Source organism: Bos indicus, chromosome 7 (assembly GCF_029378745.1).
Source record: "Bos indicus isolate NIAB-ARS_2022 breed Sahiwal x Tharparkar chromosome 7, NIAB-ARS_B.indTharparkar_mat_pri_1.0, whole genome shotgun sequence".
Classification (NCBI taxonomy): Eukaryota; Metazoa; Chordata; class Mammalia; order Artiodactyla; family Bovidae; genus Bos; species Bos indicus.
The window spans coordinates 65,272,206-65,292,286 of record NC_091766.1 but is presented as its reverse complement, the minus strand read 5'-3'; the positions used below and the strand labels follow the sequence as shown (position 1 = coordinate 65,292,286).

The window sequence follows — 20,081 nt, the reverse complement described above, 5'->3', positions numbered from 1 at the left end:
TGGACAGGGAGGCCTGGTGTGCTGTGATTCATGGGGTCGCAAAGAGTTGGACACGACTGAGCAATTGAACTGAACTGAACCGAACCTGCCCCAGAGACTTCAAATACAAGCAATATTTAAAGATCTTGGTTTGTGCAGTTTTGGCTTCTCCCTTTGAACTCACATTTTAGAAAACCCTTTGCTCAGATCAGATCTAGTTTTGAGATAGGTGTAAAAACAACAACAATAACAAAAAAAATTTTTTTAAGTACACAGCAAAATCCAACAGTTTCTTCACTCAGTTCTCCTACATGCTAAAACTGATCCTTCTGCAAATATAACATGCAGTGTGTACCAAGCACTCAAACTTTAAACATGGACTGACAGCAGGAAGGAGGAACTCTCGTTATCAATGCAGTATGGGAGGTCAAGATGCCTGGAACTGTCAGCATGAAATAACAAATCATAAGGACCACACCTCCCCTTAGATGGCAAATGCCAGGTGAACATGGTTAAGGAGGAAAAGGGCTTTAATGTCAAGATTCTTCATGATTCATGAAAGGAGAAAAGAAGGAACCAAACTGAAGGCAACATGTTCAAGGATGTTTTTGCCTAGATTTCCAGAATGGAAACAACCTGTATGCCTGTCAACAGAGAAATGGTTGAATTGATGAGATTCCTGAGTAATATTACTCAGGTATTAGAAATGTCTATTAGAAATGTCTTGGAGATGTGACCATAGTGAAAAAGTACATGTAGAATAAAATACATATAGTGTGACCACATTTTTGTGGGGGGAAAACCCCAAAACAAAAACCCCCAAAGCTCTTGCTATGTCTATATATGTTATATAAGCAAATGAAAAATCTACAGAATGCTAAATTGTTAACATTCTCTACCAGGAAGATTTCAGGTTGGAGGTGGGTGGCAGTACTGTTGAATTCATCCCCTAAAAAAGGTGTGGAGAAAGAGGCTTATAACCAGGTGGGAGTTCCATTCTAGTCTCTGTAATGGTGCTCCTAAATGAGCTGCTTTGCCTGTCTTATCATCATGCTGCCCTCGATAGCATCTTAATGAAGGGAGAGAATTGATAATTGCCTTTATCTTCCAGTCATTATTCTCTTTTTCCTTAAATTCCTGCGAGGCCAATACCACTTAGAAATCAAACCCATCTCTGTAACCACTTTCACTGAGGGCAATTTATCTGCTCCTGGACAAGCATCTGTTACCTTCAGCAGAGGGAGTGAACAGCAATTCGAGTAGTGTCTGGGCTGCGTCCATTTATCTAGCCAACCTTGCTCACTACACCTGGCCCAAGAACCTTCACGCACAAAACATTTGAATTTGAAAATGTCTCCTCCTTCCCCGTGAGGAATGGGTCTCAGTCTTAGCAGAAGCAGCACAGACTAGGATCCAGGTCTGAGTCTCCTGTGCCTTCTATGGGCCATGTGAACTGCAGCAGAGAACTCACCTTCCCTGAGGTTCAGTGCGTGCATCTGTAAAATGGACCAGACAGCCCCTCTAGACACCCATGATTTCAGAGAGGCCACAATCTCAGAAAGAGTTGTGACAGAGTTTTTGTAAATGACAAGATGATGTCAAAACATAAAGGAGAGAAAAATATCATCACCCCAAAACTCAAGGTGGGCACAGGTGAGCTGAGAGGCTGGTGGGGCCCTCAGCACAAGGCCCGGCACACAAGCACTCGGATAAATGGCAGGTGTTGCTATTATTCATGGAGGATGCAGCATCCATTTCAAGACGACTTAGAAAATGCATCCGTTTGCAGAAATGGTAAAAGAACACAAACCACACAGCAGCTCACGTGGATGTTGAGTGGTTTTCGCCCAGCATAAATCGTAGGGGATACAAGCCCATTTGACTTTCAGTTGACAGGCAGCCATTTTTGTGTGTAAGCCATTTATCTCTGTAATTTCAACACAAGGGCTAAATTCACTGAGCTCTGTTTTAAAAATTACAGAAAAGAAGTCAATCTGAGAAATGTTATTGGCTGCCATTTCATCTTAAGATGTATGAGCACCTTTAAATTCCAATATTAGGTCTGATGGATCAATAACTGTTGTCATGGAAGGAACACTATTGTTCAGAAGAGAGAAATTTAATCTCAGAGGAGAGATGACTGAAGTTTCCTGAAGAATCAGTGATGCTACAGAGAAACCTGAACTTTTTCCTTTCCTGGCTCACAAATCATTCAGGCTAACAGTCTCTTTCTACTCCCGCTGCTCCTCCCTACACGACTGCCTTGCTAACAACCTGGCAAACTAGGGATTCCGGGTCGCTCTCGTCCTGAGCATCTCTGGGTTGCCAATCGTACATTCAAGCACCCCATTACGCAAGTGTCAAGTGAGATTTCTCCACCACACAAATCATGATAAGAACGGGAAGAACTGCTAATACATACTAAATATATCTTCCAAGCCTGTCACTGTTGTATAGAGGGCCTGACATACTTCTTGGTGCTGTATAGAGTGAGAGAGGGGTATGAACAGACAAACTCCAGCCATTCCAACCATTGTATTTAGATGGCGGAAGGTGTGCACCACCCTCACCACCCAAACTCTCACCCTGCACACCACACCACAGGCCACAGCTGACCTTGGGTCATTTTTAGATTTACTATCTGTTATGCCTCAGGCATTTCTTGCTAGTCAAGGAAAGTGAGTTAATTAAAATCACAATGTAATATATAGTATAATCAGAAAAGGATCCCATCACCATTTTCATTTTTCACAACGCAAATGGCATCAATTTATTCAACTGCCTACTTGACATCCTCATTTGGATGTTTTAAGAACATCTTAACCTTGACTGAAATACAAATCTTGATTTTCCCCCAAGCCTGTTCTTTCCAGTCTGTAAATGGCAACTCCATCTCCCCAGTCGCTCTAGCCAAAAGCCTCAGTGCTATCCTTGACTCCTTTCTTTTTCTTATATCCATACTGTCTGTAAGTAAATTCTGTCATCTTCATCTTCCAAGTACATTTAGAAAGTGGCCACTGGTAATCTCTACTCCCACTGTGGTCTGAGTCACTGTCACTGTAATATACCCCGACTAGTCTCCCTGTCACTATCCTTGGCTGCCTCAGTCTATTCTAACATAGCAACCAAAGAGATCCTTTGAAAATGAAAATCAGATCCAGGTGCTCTTGGCTCAAAACCTTCCAAGGCTTCCCATCTTACTCACTTCAGTAAAAGCCAAAGCCCCACCAACAGTTGAAGCTCCAATACTCTGGCCACCTGATGCAAAGAGCCAACTCACTGGAAAGGACCCTAATGCTGGGAAAGATTGAGGGCAGGAGGAGAAGGGGATGACAGAGGATGAGATGATTGGACGGCATCATCGACTCAATGGACATGAGTTTGAGCAAACTCCGGGAGATGGTGAAGGACTGGGAAGCCTGGCGTGCTGCAGTCCATGGGGTCACAAAGAGTTGTAACAACTTAGCAACTGAACAATAACAACAAAGCCTCACCATGACTCTGGCGCTCCTCCAGCCTTGCTTTTCATCACTCTCCTCCTGGCTCACTGGGGCACCGCAGCCAAGCATGACGGTCTCAGGGTCTTTGTACTTGTTTCCTCTGCCTGAAGGACTCTTCCCCAGTTAACTGCTTTACTAGGCCCCTCGCTTCTTCATTTCTATGTTCATATGTCACCTTATCAGCAAAGCATTCCCTGACCACTGAAATAAAATACGCCTTATTCCCATCACTTTCTCTACTTCCCATCTTGCTTCTTTCTTCTCCTGTATCACTAAAAAATTAGTACGTTAGTTTGTTTGTTTATGACCTCCCCTGCCCAGTAGAATGTAAGCTCTAGGATGGGAAATATAAGCCTATTTTGTTCATTGCTGTTTTCCCCAAGGACTAGCCTACACAAGAAGCACACATGGTAGGCACACAATAAATATTTGAACTAATGAATGAATGACTTGCAGAGGTAGTTTTAATCGGCTAATAGCCTTGAGATCTCTTCAAGGCAGGGACAGACATTTGATCATATCAATATAAATGAATAGGAGCAGGCTGCATCTTAGGTGGGCTACAGATTGGGGATGGAGGAGTGAGAAAGGAGCCCCTAACACACATACATGGTTACCTTAAATTCCTGATTTAATTAGCTCTAGATACTTTCATGAGGCGTCTATGCAGCAGGAGCCCAAGAACACAGAAGCTCTGCCAAAAGCTTCCCTTGGTCTCCAGGGTAATGCACAACTGGTGATGCCTTCTGGGCCAGGAAACCTCAACTCTTTTATATTCCTGGCCTTTCCTGCTTGGGCTCACATCCCTGTCTGTTTCTGGGAATATTTATAAACATCAGGCTTTCCTGTTTCTCACGCCCCAGCAACATCAAGGCCACACGATCATGGGAGGAAGCTGGTGGTCCCTCAATAGGACCTAAGCTGCTAGCTCTCCTGGGCCCAGGGAGCCGTTTCCCCTCAGTGCTCTCCCTCTTCTTGATTCCCTATCCTTTTATCTGGATGTTGTGGGTAATGCAACAGTCAGCAAACCATGAGAACAAATCCATTTCCAACTAAATTCTATTATTTCTAATTTTTTGGTGGAGTGTTTAGGGTTTTCTATACATAAAGTAATGTCATCTGCAAATGGTGACAGTTTTACTTCTTCCTTTCCATTCTGAATGACTTTTTTCTCTTTTTCTTGACTAGTTGCTCTATCTAGGGCTTCAAGACAACGCTGAATAAGAATGGCAAGAAGGGGTATCTTTGCCTTGTTCCTGATTTTAGAGATAGCATTTAACTTTTCATTATTGAGTAGGATATTAATTGTGCATTTGTCACATATGGCCTTTATTATGTTGAGATACATCCCTTTTATACCCACTTTTGAGATTTTTTTAAAATCATAAATGGGTGCTGAATCTTGTCAAAGGTTTTTTTTTGCATCTATTGAGATGATCATACAGATTTTATCCTTCATTTTGTTAATGAGAATCATAGTGATTGATTTCTGGATGTTGAACCATCTTTGCATCCCTGGAATAAATCCCACTCAATCACACTGATCCTTCTGAACTATTATTGAGTTTGGTTTGTTAATATTTCATTGATGCCGGAAGCCGGTGAGGCATTCCACTCGTGACAAAGGTCATGAGGAAGGAGGCTCGGCATACGCAAAGGCGGGATCAAGCCTCAGGAGTCCGCCCGGATATTCTCGAGCATCTACCCCCCAAAAAAACAGAGTCTGCCTACTTTATTGCTTTGTGCTCTCACCTCTGACTTTACTGGGGGCTGTCCCCTACCACCATCTCGCTCTCTCTGTCAAAGAGTTAACTTACAGCTCCAATTAATAAAGTTCCTGGGCAATTAGGAGTGTTTAAATCCAAACCCCTCAGATGGCTCTCTAACTCGCCTGACAAATTTACCCGGACTCCTACAGCTATGCATAGGATTGTTTAGTCTCCCAGCCTCGAGAGGCACAGGAAGCTTAAGATATTCAAATAGCTTAGAGCCTCTCAGAGAATTAGAAACTGTCGGAATAAACTAGTAAAAGATTTCATTGATGAGCCAATGCTTGCTGCCAAGTTTTCACATCCCCTGAATTGTATGCTTGAATGTGTATTAATTAATATAGTTGGTATATAGAAAAAATAAGTAGTGGCCTTGGTGTTAGTAACTTTAGACCCTTAAGGTAATAAATTCTTTCCTTTGTTGTAAACCCATTACACATCCGCCCTATAGGAATGCAATTTTATCTTCAGAAGATGGCGCCAAACCTTAAAATAATTACTCTTAGAGAAAATAAGTCTTTGTTGATAAGTCCTTGTCAAGAGTCATAAAATGTTAGTAGGCCTTCTGGCCAGAAGATGATGTAAATCACCTAAACCATTTGTATACGATAAATCTGCAGGAAAGAAACCCTGGTTTTTGATAAGAATCAAAGACTGCTGACTTTGCATCCCCTATTATCCTCTATGTGTAACTTAGGGTATAAAAACCCCTGTTGAAAATAAAGCTATGGGCCTTGCTCACCAGCGCTTGGTCTCCCCATGTCATTCTTTTCACATTCTGGCTGAAGTCTCCATCTGGAGCGCGGAACCCACCATGCTTACTAATTATGCCTGGGCTTCTAAGATCCACTCGAGAAGGTGTCTAGGGTGAGGCACCTTCCGCTATTCGAGAGGGCGCCTGTGGCCTATGTAAGTGATGCAAACTTCTTGTCTTGAAGTTTTATTGGTCTCCCGCATAAACCAAGCTACTCAGCCTCTTTTCTCCACTGAATTTTCCTACTGAGCTATCCTCATTCTATTACTCTTATATCTCTAATTAGCATATAAATAGTCGCCTAGGCCGTCTCTCCTTCGAATACCCTGGATCAGCCAGGGCAGGACCCCGGCACGTTGAGGATTTTTACATCTATGTTAATGAGAGATATTGGTCTGTAATTTTCTTTTTTGTGTTGTCTTTGTTTGGTTTTAGTATCAGGGTAATGCTGGCTCCACAATGACTTGAAATATACTCCATCCTCTTTAATATTTTGGAAGAATCGTGTAGAATTTGTATTGTTTCTTAATTTCGGGAGGAGGAATTCACCATGGAACCTATTTGGGCCTGGAGTTTACTTTGTGGGAAGGTTCTTAATATAATTCCAGTTTCTTTACTAGATATTGTCATTTAGTCGCTCAGTCGTGTCTGACTCTTGCAAGCCCATGGACTGTGACCTGCCAGGCTCCTATATAGGGTTATTTAAATGAATTATTTCTTCCTGAGTAAGCTTTGGTAGTTCGTGTCTTTCAAGGAATTTGTCATTTCATCTAAAAGTTGCTGAATTTATAGGAATTAAGTTGTCTAGAACATTATTTTCTCTTAATAGTAATAGACTCTGTAGTTATGTCACCTTTCTCATTATTGATATTGTTAATTTGTGTCTTTTTTTTTCCCTTATCAGCCTGGTTAGATGTCAATCAATTTAATTGACCATCTCAAAGAACCATCTTTTAGGTTCATTGATTTTTTTCTATTGGTTTTCTATTTCTATTGAAATAGAAAATAGAAAATAGAGATCTATTTCATTGATCTCTGCTTTGATCTTTTTAAAATATTTCCTTTCTTCTGTTTATTGCAGATTAACTTACTCTTTCTAGTTTTTAAAGTAGAAGCTGATGTCATCAATTTGAGACCATTCTTCTTTTCCAATAAAGGCATTTAATGCTACAAATTTCTTCTTACATGCTACTTCAGTGACATCTCATAAATTCAGATACATTCAGTTTGCATTATCCTTCAATTCAAAATACTTTCTAATTTTCCTTTTGATTTCTTCTTTGACCCATCTGTTATTCCTGAATTATATAGCTTTCAAACATTTAGAAATTCTAAAGGAATATTCTATTATTGGTTTCAACATTTACTTTAACTGTGGTCAGAGAACATAATTTGTATCCCTTGAACCCGTTTAAATTTATGAAGACTTGTTTTCTGGTCATGAATATAGTCTATCTTGGTAAATGTTCTGTATGCACTTGAAAAGATTATATATTTCGCTACTGAGTGGAGTGTTCCACAAATGTCAACTGGGTCACACTGCCTTCTGGATTAGCTGGTTGACAGTGCTGTTCAAGTCTACTATATCCTTGCTGATTCTCTATTTGTTGTATCAGTTATTGAGAGAGAAGTATTGAAATTTCATAATTGTGGCTCCGTCTATTTCTCCTTGCAGTTCTATGACTTTTTGCTTCATGTATTTTGAAACTCTCTTATTAGATGCTTAAACATTTAGGATTGCTATGTCCTCTTGATGAATGATTCCTTTATTATGAAATGACCTTCTTTATCCCCGGTAATAGTCTTTGTTCTGTAGTCTATTTGACTAGTATTAATATATAGCAATTCCAGTTTTCTTTTACTAGTTTAGCTCAGAAGACCTCATCTATCTTTTCACTTTTAATTTATTTGTATCTTTATCTTTACAGTGTGCTTCTTGCAGGCGGCATGTACTTGGATCTTGCTTTCCTATCTGACAGTTTGCTTTGCCATTGAAATAGTTAATGTGATTATTTAACATGATTATTGATATGGTTAGGTAAAAGTTCATCATCTTGGTACTTACTTTCTACTTTTCCTTTCTGGTATTTGCTCTTTCTTTCCTGTTTTTCTGCCTTCTGGATTAACTGAATATTTTTCATGATTCCATTTTACCTCCTTTGCTGTCTTATTAGCTATAACTCTTTGCTTTTGCTATTTTAGTACTTGCTTTAGGGTTTATAGTATAAGCTTTGAACTTATAAATTCTATTTTCAAATGATAGTATACTACATCACAAATAGTACAGAGAATGTTATAACGATATACTATCATTTCTGTCCTCTAACCTTTATTGTGGGATACATTTTTATCTACACTTTAAATACAATTATATGTTATTTTTTCACACAGATATCTTTTTTAAGATTTAAACAGCAATAAAAAATAGCATATATATATATATATATATCTCTCTCTCTCTCTACATAGTTACTATTTTTAGTGATCATTCTTTGAGAATGAAGGCTCCTATTTCCATCTGATATCTTCCCCTCTCAGAGAATATCCTTCAGCATTTCTTGTAGTATAAGACTGTTGTGCTGAATTCTTTCAGCTTTTTTCTAATGTCACAAAAGTTTTTATTTTGCCTTTATTTTTATATTTTTACTGGGTAGGGAATTTTAGGTTGTCAGAGTTTTACCTTTCAGGACTTTAAAACAGTTGCTATGCCGTGCTTTTGATTGTGCTGTTTTCAGTGAAAATTCTGTCGTTCTTATCTTTAGTTCTCTGTCTAGAACAAGGTTTATTTCTCTGGCTATTTTAAATTTCGTTCTCTTTATTGCTGATTTTTAATAATTTTACTATGATGTCTTGGTGTTGTTTTATTCATGCTTCTTGAGATTAGTTTTTACTGAGCTGCTCAGATGTACAATTTCATAGTTGTCATTCACTTTGGAGAACTTCTGGCCATTATTTCCCTCTTCTTCATGGACTCCAATCACATGAACATTCAACTGTTTAATGTTATCAACATTCATCAATGCTTTTTTCATTTAAAAAAAATGTTTTTTCTACCGTTTTTATTCTGAGTAATTTCTTTTCCTCCCATTCACTAATTTTTTTGTGTGTGAAATATTTGTTCTGTCATTCATCCCATATATTGCATTTTTCATCTCAGACACTGCTAGTTTCATTTCTAGAATTTGAATCTTTGTAAAAAAATTATTCATTTATTTATTTTTGGATGTGCTGATTCTTTGTTGCTGCGTGAGCTTTTCTCTAGTTGTGGCAAGCGGGGGCTACTCTTTAATTGCAGTGCTTGGGCTTCTCGTAGTGACGGCGTCCCTTTTGTGGAGCAGGGGCTCTAGTGTGTGTGGGCTTCAGCAGTTGTGGCTCCCAGGTTCTAAAGCACAGGCTCAACAGCTGTAGCACACAGGCTTAGTTGCTCTATGGCATATGAGATCTTCTCAGATCAGGGATCGAACCCGCATCTCCTGCATCAGCAGAAAGGTTCTTAACACTGAGCCAACAGGGAAGCCCAAATTTGAGTCTTTTTACATCTTCCATGGCTGTAATGTTTTAAACATACGGAATACTGTTATAATAAGTGTTTTAGTGTCCTCTGATAATTCGAAATCAGAATTATCTGCGTCAACTTGGGGTCGATTTTGATAAGAGTATTTTCCTCATTATGGGCCATCTTTTCTCTACTTTTTCACATGTCTGATAGCCTCTGATTATATTTTACCCTGGTTGGTGCTGAATATTTTGTTATAGTTTCTCGAGCTTTGTCCTGGGAGGAAGTTACTTGGAAACAGTTTGATCCTTTTGGGGCATAATTTATGCTTCTTCAGACTGGTCCAGAGCACTGTTCAGTTGAGGGCTAATTAGTCCCCACTGACGCAATACTCTTCTAAGTAGGAGATCCAGTTCTCCATGAGTTACAGATTACAAGGTTTTCCAGTTTGAGTGGAGGCAAGAGGCACAATTTCCCACCCAGTGTGAGAGCTAGCACTCTTTGCTCCCTTCCTCCCAGGTGGCTCCTTTCCCAGTTTCCCCACACCCATCAGTACAATCTATTCAGTACTCAGGGGATCTGTAGATTTCTGCAGATCAGTCTCCATACAGCTCTCTCCTCTCCAGTCCCTTGTCTGGTGAACTCTGGACTCTCAGCTCCATCTCTTCAGCTCAGGAAGTCCTCAGGGTTCTACCTGGGGACCTCCTTGCACCATGGCCTGGAAACTCTAGGAAACAAGTTGTGAGGTCTTTGTAGGATTCTTTCATTTATTTCCCATCTCTTAGAGATTACTATCCTTCATTGCCTGAAGTCCACAGTTTTAAAAACCATTATTTCATATATTTTACTTTTTGTTTTCTTTTGGTTGTTTCAGTCATGCAGGTAAACTTGGTTCCTGTTATATCTTGGCCGCTAAATCCAAATTTCATGTCTACACGTACATTCATATTGGGGCATTATCACTACTGCTACTTCTACTACTACCGTAGCAGTAACTGTGATTGAATTAAATTTCCTGTGCCAGCAAGTTATCATTTTTTTCAGAGAGTATATTTAATAAACATATGTCAAAGGTAATAGGCTACAACTCCCTCCCTTGCTGCCTTTGTAGCTTGTTGGGGATGTAAAGGCACTCAATAGAATCCAGGCCTATTATAATAACATGAGCTTATAAATTCTTTTGAAGAAACTGAACACATACCATAAACTAACCATGTTAACTGAACAAAAAGTAAAAAGGAGCATGGAACCAGGAACCTGGTAGACTTGGGCCTTTTATTATAACAAAGATGCCATTCAGTTCATTCATTACTGAAAGCTATACTCATGACTGCAAAAGGCAGGTCAGGATTGTAGGCTGCTTTCATCCCCACCATGCACAGAAGAAGCTGATCACCCATCAGAAGGGTTCGCCCAGGGATCTTTAGACCCAGGACGCTTCCAGCAGTTGGGACTCCATTGCCATCAGCTGTGTGCCCTGGAGGGGGCAGTTGGTGAAAGATGCCAAACAGTTGCCAAAGGGCAGTTGCCAAACAGGCTACCAGGGCCACCTCCAGGGGAGAAGGAAAGTGGGCCAGCCCACCAGCCATCCTCTGTTTCCGCTCCTTTGGCAGGAGGTGCAGAGGGCAGGCCTGCTCAGAGCCAGCTGGCCACCTCCACTGTGCAAACCCAGCCACTGGGGCTGTACCGCCCAGTCTCCATTCTCCATGGCTGTATGGTCCCCCACGCAGATTCTGGAGGAAGTGAATGCGGCTGGCACAAACAAACAGCCCCTCAATTCTGTTCCTCACATGCTGTTGCCAAAATTCAGTCTGAAGGAGTAGAAGGCAAACATAAACCTCAGCTCCTGCCGGAGAAGTTGTTTAAGCTAAAAGAAACCAGAGAGACTGAGCAGCTCAACTGCTCTAATTTCCTCGCACATTTCTGCTGTCAAACTCCAGGAGAGATCCCCCGCCCACTCCACTTCCCCTGGAAAAAGAAAAAAGTTCTTCAAGAAACCTGTCAACTCATTTATGAAAAATCAGCTTCCGCGACAAGATTCTAAAAAAGGTGGGGGGTGGGGAGTGTCAGGAGCACTGGATTTAGCGGCATCTTTCACCATAACTTGGATCTGGCTGGGTGGGTGGACTGGTAATAGAGGCGCCTTAGGTGGAAATCACACCTACCCAGAACTGGGCTTCCTTCCCTTAAACCCAGACCCTGAACCCCTCTGCCAGGCTGGTGAAGCTCATGGTCACTTCTCAGAATAATGCTCACAAGGAATAAAATAAAATATATGAGCTTGTAAAGGAAACCAGTTAGGCTGAAATACAGTTATCAAAATAATAAAGAAATCTGAAATAGAGTCATAAATGTGCTTCTTCACTAACACATTAGATGACAAGATCAAGTGGAAGTTCTAAAATCTACCCTCATCCCAAAGCAGTGATGAGTATCTGTGACATTTCAAGATATCTGTAAAGCGATGGGAAAGTAGATGATTTCTTTTGGTGACATCATAGGTACTTCATTGCCTACATTCATAACTGAAGCGAGCACTAGATTTCCGTGAGAGGTTCATGAAAAGAAAAATGCAAAGTTGTTTTCACTCAAGTTTATAGACCCTCCTGAATTCTAGTCACAAACCTCTCTGTGGGTCCTGGGACTCCTTGAGTAGGAAGACCTTTCTTTTTCTTGGCTGTTGGGAGAGAGCACTGCACTGGGAGACAAAGGGGCACATCCCCACCCTGGCTTCCCCTCTAACAGCTGAGAGACTCACCCCGTAAGTCAAAGACTGTGCATTGTCTTGCCTAGCTCTCTACTTGCAATGAGGTCTTGCAAAGGTTGGTGTAGGGTGGGGGTGTCCTCTGGGGTTCCAAAGCACCCTATGCCCGCCCCATCACTGGTTCTCATCTGTGGTGTAATGACCTGCTTCTGCCATCTGCTTCCACCTCTTGTTCTAAGGCAGCAATAAGGGCTCATTTATCATTGTGTTCCTGGTGTTAAGAACAGGGCTTGGTACACAGAAGACCATGAATATCCATTTACTAGATGAACAGGTGAATGAGTGGATGAAAACTTCTCTCTCGTTGTAAAAAAATATTCCTTATTTCACACCAGTAGTTCTCAACCCTATCTACATGTGAAAATCGCATCCTGAGATTTTAGAAAATCCTGAGACCCAGGCTATACCTCCAGAAATTCAGACTCCAGTGGTTGGGGTGGGGCACCAGTTTTTTTATTTTTTAAAACCACCCCAGGTACAGCCAAAGTTGAGAGTCTACAGAACCACAGAGCAGTGGTTGAGGTGAGAGTATAATGCTCCCATATGAACTTTCCTAGACTTAGAAAGATGAAATTAATGCAGAAACTGAACTCTGCAAGGGGCTAAACATAAATTGAGTTTCTGACCCTTGGAGTCAGGTCACAGTTCTGAATCCAGCAACATCCGAAATATCTGAACTACATTTTCATACTTACATGAAAAAAATCCCAGGCTTGATAGTGAAGACCATGAAACAAATTGCAACCCCTCGGGCAAGCCCTGCAAGGCCCCTCACTCCCTCCCCTCACTGTAAGAAATCCTTGCGAATTCTTACAGGTCTGGGCAAGCAGCACACCTTTTCGTGAAAATTCCTAGTTGAGTGCTTTCCTCATCTATACAGTGGAGATGATAATAATAACGCCAACCTTCAGGTAATGTTGCAGGGACTGAAAGATGTAAGGGGCCAAAAAGCACTTTTAAGTAGCCACACATGCTACCAAGATTCTTTATTATTATACTCTACCAGTTGAGCTCGTAGAGGTAGAAAGACCTAATGACTCAGATACTAGGTCAGACTCTCTGCATGCAAATTCTGGCACCACCTTTTACCAGCTATGTCATCCAATACTAATTATTTAACTCTTTGGACCTCATTCCTCAAGTGTAAAATGGTGATAACAAAGGCACCTATCTCCCAGGGTTTTGGGAAGGTTTGGCTGAGTTAACGTACTTAAAGTACCATTGGTTCTAGGGTTGGTAGATGAAGACTATTAGAATGGATAACAACAGGTCCTAATGTATAGCACAGGGGACTATATTCAATATCCTGTGATAAACCACAATGGAAAAGGATATTAAAAAAAAGAATGTATATGTAAAACTTGAGCTTTGCATCAGAATCACATGGAGGGCTTGTTAAAACACTGATGGCTGAGCCCCTACGCAGAGCTTTTGATTCAGTAAACCTGGGCTGGGATCCAGAAATTTGCATGTCTAACAAGCTCTGCTGGCCTGGCAACTACACTTTGAGAACCATTGGCTTAGAACAATGCCTGGCATACAGTAAGTATCTAATAAGTGTTAGCTGTTACTATCTTTCCCTGGCCTCTAATTTTGTAGTCCCTGAGCAAAACAGTTTCTGCTCCACTGCTACTCATAACAGCCTTCATGGAAAAAAAAACATAAAAAAATTTTTTTTATCTTACAATCGGGTACAGCCGATTAACAATGTTGTGATAGTTTCAGGTGAACAGTGAGATGCCTCAGCCATACATGTATATGTATCAATTCTGCCCAAACTCCTCTCCAATCCAGGGTGCCACATAACATTAAGCAGAACTCCCTGTGCTATGGAGTAGGTCCTTATTGGTTATCCATTTTAAATAGAGCAGCATGTACAAGTCCATCCCAAACTCCTTAACTATCCCTTCTCCCTGTCCTTCCCTCCTGGCAACCATAAGTTCATCCTCTAAGTCTGTGAGTCTCTTTTTGTTTTGGAAGTAATTCTGAAATCTGCTAGCAGTGGTCCCCAAGGTGTGGACCCCATGAGCACCACATGGGAGCTTACTAGTAATGAAGGTCTTGGGTGCCCACCCAGATCCACTGGATCAGGAAGTATGGGCTTGAGGCTCAACATCTTGTGTTCCAACTAACAGCCCTCCATGTGATTCTAAAGCACAGCAACTTTAAGACATACTGCTCTATTAGAAAGTCACCATGACCACCACAATACTCCTTTCAAAAGTGAAAGGCAGGATGGCTTAAGATCCAGAGTAGAGTGTTTGGTTGAACTGGAGCTCAAGAACTGACTCAGCTTCTTAGTCACTGTGTGGCAGTACCCCTTTAAGCTTCGGTTTCCTCATCCATAAACATGGGCATCATCACGGGGCCTACAGTGCAGGGAACTGACATGAAAAAGTGCTTGGACACACACTACGTGTTCAAACAAAGTTAGCGGTCACTGTTATCTTTTTAATCATGATGATATGTGCGCTCTCAAAATGATTTGGGATAGCTTATAACCAAGACTTGAGGGCTTCCCTGGTGGCTCAGACAGTAAAGCGTCTGCCTGCAATGCGGGAGACCTGGGTTTAATTCCTGGGTCGGGAAGATCCCCTGGAGAAGGAAACGGCAATCCACTCCAGCACTCTTGCCTGGAAAATCCCATGGATGGAGAAACCTGATAGGCTACAGTCCATGGGGTCGCAAAGAGTCGGACACGACTGAGAGACTTCACATAACCAAGACACATACATAAAAGTGCACAGGATAGCTAAAATAAAGAGTTAAAAAAAAAAAAAAAAAAAGAAATAAAAATGTCACACACAGAAGGTGGAGCAAGGGAGGGTTGAAACTGTTGTTGCACTTGTCTTGCAAATTGAGGTCTGGACTTCCGTGTGGGCCAGACTCCAAAGAGGAAATACAGAGATCCTGGTTTCCACTGCATGAATAGAGGAAGGAGACCAACTCTTTAGGGGAGACAATACCGTTCCCTTGGCCATGCCAGCTCTAAATTCTAGGAGAATGTGCTCACAGGAACCTGTACACAAAGGCCCTGGATAACAGAGGGAATCTCCTCCAGCAGTGCTTTATGGACCTGTTTCTTCAATCCTCAACGAGAGTCAAGGGCAAAAATCCTTAGATCCCAGAAGATGAGAGAAGTTACACTCACTTTGGGTGCCGAATGTCAGGGAGAGAGCGATTCAGGGAGATTTTATCACTGACGTAAATGTTAAATCCATTTTCTCGGTACGCCTGGTCCACTCGCTCAGCATAGGTCAACGGGAAGGGCTTCCCTTGTTCTCCGTCTCCTAGGAGCAAACAGCAAAATCCGGGTTGCCAATTAAATGCAGTGGGAAAGGGAAGAGGAAAAACGTGCTTAAATCACCAAGAAAAGACTTTACACTTGCTACAGAGTGTTTCTCTGGATTCTGCAGGGCTAAAGAGGGAAAGGGAATGAGACTCAGCCATGGCTGTGTCATGCACTGCAGCTCCGTTCTCCTGTAACTTCCACAACAGGCTGTCAGGGTGGACACGTGAGCCCTCTTTCTACAGAGAGAAAAGCCGGGACTTGGGACTTCCCTGGTGGGTCAGTGGTAAGGAGTCCACCCGCCAATGCAAGGGTCATAGGTTTGATCCCTGGTCCAGGAGGATCCCACATGCCATGGGGTGACTGGACCTGCATGCCACAATTGCTGAAGCCAGCGTGCTCTAGAGCCAGGGCTCCATAGCCGGAGAAGCCACCGCAACGAGAAGCCCACACACTGCAACTGGAAGGCAGTCCCCACTCGCCACAGCTGGAGAGGGTCCAGTATGGCAACAAAGACCCAGTGCAGCCAAAAATAATAAGTAAATAAAATTATGCAATAAAAAAGGAAAACCAGGACTCAGAAAGGTTATAAAAGTAGGTCTCTGGGCTCCATGCTTTCCCACCCTCTACCAGGAGCCCCAAACATCCCTGACCCTGAAGTCCGCCCACCTGGATGGGAGGCCAGGTCACCTGCCTAGGAGCTGACCAACCTTGGGCCAGTCACACTAGCTCTATGAACTGTAGCTTGTTCTTATCTGGTACCCATACCATCCTGAGAAAGTCAAATGAGAGGCTGTACACCCAAGAGCTTTCGGTAAAGATAAACCCTATTAACCATGTGAAGAAATTCTGTGATTCCTCTCCAGGCGACTCGAACTTTACATGTAAATCAAAATTGCCACAAATGATCAAAGATGCTTTGATTTTTTTTAAGCCAGCAAACTAATGACAATCTGCCTTGCCTAGGCCTGAACTGCCTGAAAAGTGTGGCTCTTAGTCTGGGATCTGGGTGGATCCAGTGCCAGCTTTCCTTTCTCTGTACAAGCCATCTGGGGAAAGAGTCCCTGATGCTCCAGGAAATTACTTTCTGGGTTTCCGGGGTGCAGATGGTATGTGCTGATGTCCCCTAACCCCTGCAATAATAGACCAAGCACCTGCCATTGGCGACAGTGTGGAAGAAATGGTAACAGAATCAGCTAACTGAAAATCACCTCATCTTTTGGAGCCCGTGGCCTGAGCAACACCCCATTTACTTTGCAAAGTAAATGATGTCAACATCAGCATGATGAGAAGGTGCAAGTAGAGAGGTGGAGCCTGGGGCGGTGCCTGCTCTGATCCAGCCCGACGATGGAGAGACTCTGCTGCCTGTAACTTGCATGGCTCTGGGATAAGACACTGCTGGCCAGTGCCCAGCATGATCCCACAAGGGACACAGATGCTGCAGGCAGACAAAGAAGGGCAGAAGCATCTGTTTGGGCGGGGAGGGAAGCTCTGGTGGAGGGGGCAGTGCAGGGGAATGATTCCAAGTTCAGGCCCTGGAGCTGCATTGAGTGGAGTTTGAAGCCCAGCCCTGCTGCTCCTGCCTGTCATCTTGGGAGAGCCTTCAGCTTTTCTGTGTCTTGGGTTTTTCCCTTAGTGTTCATTGGGATGAAAAGGTTCAGTGTGATGATTAAGGGGGGAATGCAGGGGAAGACAGAGAAGGCAGTGGCACCCCACTCCAGTACTCTTGTCTGGAAAATCCCATGGATGGAGGAGCCTGGAAGGCTGCAGTCCATGGGGTCTCTGAGTGTCAGACACAACTGAGTGACTTCACTTTCACTTTTCACTTTCATGCATTGGAGAAGGAAATGGCAACCCACTCCAGGGTTCTTGCCTGGAGAATCCCAGGGATGGGGGAGCCTGGTGGGCTGCCGTCTATGGGGTCGCACAGAGTCGGACACAACTGAAGTGACTTAGCAGCAGCAGCAGCAGCAGAGCAAGATGCCCGGCACACAGTGAGTGTTCAACCTGGGCTGGTTACTATTATTCTTAATAATGTCACCACTGCTTACTCTTTTCTGGCTAGTTAGCCCAACGTTCTAATAATTCTGGTATAAGTGCCTGGGAAATTAGCTCTTTTCAAATGTTTCCTTTCTTAATCTAAGCAGCATTCCAACCCTTCATTCTAAATCATTGGCAGATGTGTCTTTGGATTTCCCTGACCACCAGTTACTATGTCAGCTGTATTCAGAGCTTCTTGTAATCTGGTTTTGTCACAGTGTAACATTTTAAAAAAGAAAATCAATAGTGCTGGGTACCTCTGATACCAAAATGAAAATACAAATCCCTTATATTTCTTTCCAGTATTATAAAGCTATACTTTATTTGTCACCTTCACAAAAGTACTCTTTGGTTATCAAAGCAGGAAGCATGAGCCCTGAGGACAGAGGGGAAACCGAGGCTCCAGGAGTCTGGAATTTACCTGAGGGTCAGATGGGTGGTAGGTAGCATCAGAGCTGCTCTCCTGGCTCCTAGGCAGGCCCTTTGGAGATGACTCTCCACATGATTTCTATATACCTCACCCATTCCAAGTCTGCAGCGGAACAGGAGCTGTTCCAAAGGCTAATCAGGTGAAGAAAGCTTCAGCAGAAGCCCACTAGTTTCACTCAGCCCTGTGGCTGTGATGTTGGGGAGGGATCAACTCAGCCTTCCAGACCAGGTTCAAGTCTCAAGCTTGCCTCTTTCTCATTGTATGTCTGCAGGTAAATTACCCCACCTCTGTGAGCTCCAGGTTCCTTCTCATCAAATGAGCTACAAAGGTTGGTTAGGGGTTTCATCAAGAAAATGTGCAAAGTGTGGATCGTGGGCCTTTTCGCTGTTGGTGTTCAGTAAATGTGGGTTCTTATTCTTACTGCTCCTCTTTTTAGTGGTAACATATCTTCCAGGAGGGAGACATTTTCTATCACCATAGGGTTTCAGGGCAAAGGGCTGAAAGCAGTGGATCTGATGACATGAATGGAGAAAGGGGTCAGCTAACAGGTGAAGGAGGGGAGAGGGCTGGCCCTGGGAACCAGGGGAAGGGATAATGGCAAATGGACAAGGAGTCAACAGGAGGTCTAGATGCTCCCATAAAACACACACACACACACACACACACACACACACACACACACACACACACGTGCAAGCACTCTCCAGGGGACCCACCCGTGGACGCCCTGCCCTTCATACCTACACGCTGAGCATCCCTCTTGATGGCTTCTTTGTCGTGCCAGTCCTTCAGTTTCTGCCTATCTCCAAAGAAAAAGCTCTTCTTTGGTTGATTGTGTGAGCCCTTAAAAAAAGACAAAAACTATGAAAAAGAGGAAAAGGGAAAATACGTTTAATAACAAAGAGACCCAGCAAGTACATGGCCTAAGGGATGAATGTCTGCCATCAGTGGTTCATTTATTAATTCCCTCAGAACTTGGTTACTCCTGCCCACCTGTGCCAGCTAGGTGTGCAAAGTTCAGAAAGATGACACACAGTGCCCACCCTCCGGGAACTGACAAACCCGTGGGAGAGAAGGCAGATGGACAGACACTCCTTTTACAGAAGAGAGAAGGTGGTAGGTATGACACTGTCTAGCAGAAATATAATGTAAGCTACCAAGATGAGCCACATATGTAACGCTACTTTTTTAAACCAGGTGAAGTGAGTTTTGACAATGTATTTCATTTAGCTTCATATACTCCATCAAAAGCAGGAGTTCCCAAAACTGTGGCAAAACTGTCTTCCATGAAATTGGTCCCTGGTGCCAAAAAGGTTGGGGACCACTGATCTAAAGTAAGACCATTTCAACAGGCAGTGGAAGCAAATGTTGAGGTTAAGTCTATGTTCCTTTTTGTGTGTGCACTGAGTCTTCAAAATCCAGTGTGTATGTCACACTTGTGGGCATCTCAGTTCAGCCTCCTTCCAAGTGCTTAAGAACCACAGCTGCCTAGTGGCTCTGCACTGGATGAGGCAGAGGAAATGGACCTGGGATGAGAGGTTCCGAGAAAGAGCTAGAGGACTTCACTTCCACCCGGGAGAAGTGGGGAAGGGTTCACGGACACTGGGGCCTTTGGGCTGGACTTCAGATAAGTTGAAATGAGAGGCTGGCAGAGCGCACACCCTGGGCGGTGGAGCATGGTAGAGTGGGCTGGGCTCAAGGAGCACGGAGCACAGGAGGAGGAGCTGGGTCACAGTCATCTCTGCAGTCCCAAAGAAGGCCTGGTCCCAGAGACGGGAAGCAGCTGGCAGATGTATGTAGAAGGTCTGAACAAGTGCTCGGATGACTGAAAGAAAACAGGAATGCACAGGAGAGCGGCCCCCAGAGGCTGGAGCTGAAGACATTTATTATGTGTTCCAGGAGGGGAGTCTGTCCTCGTGGGCCTGTTAAGGAAGCAGTTTCCCAGAGGTTGCATTCCAGCCTCTGGGGTCATCAAAAGGTGCCAGATGCTTTCCCATGCCAGAGTCAGGCCCCAGGGCTCAGTAAGAGTCTTTCTAAGGTGACACTGCTCCACACTGCTG

The 20,081-nt window shown here is 43.1% G+C and overlaps 1 protein-coding gene across 1 annotated transcript in view; it reads right to left on the bottom strand.

The window, feature by feature from the left end:
* The window catches only part of GALNT10 (polypeptide N-acetylgalactosaminyltransferase 10), a 225,420-nt gene that overhangs the window by 107,401 nt on the left and 97,938 nt on the right, over nucleotides 1–20,081 (bottom strand). Inside the window, exons 2-3 of the mRNA XM_070793891.1 lie at nucleotides 18,762–18,864; nucleotides 15,414–15,552 (exon numbers count right to left, since the gene is read on the bottom strand). Of these exons, the coding sequence (XP_070649992.1) occupies nucleotides 15,414–15,552; nucleotides 18,762–18,864 (242 nt within the window). The remainder of the gene's footprint in view (nucleotides 1–15,413; nucleotides 15,553–18,761; nucleotides 18,865–20,081) is intronic.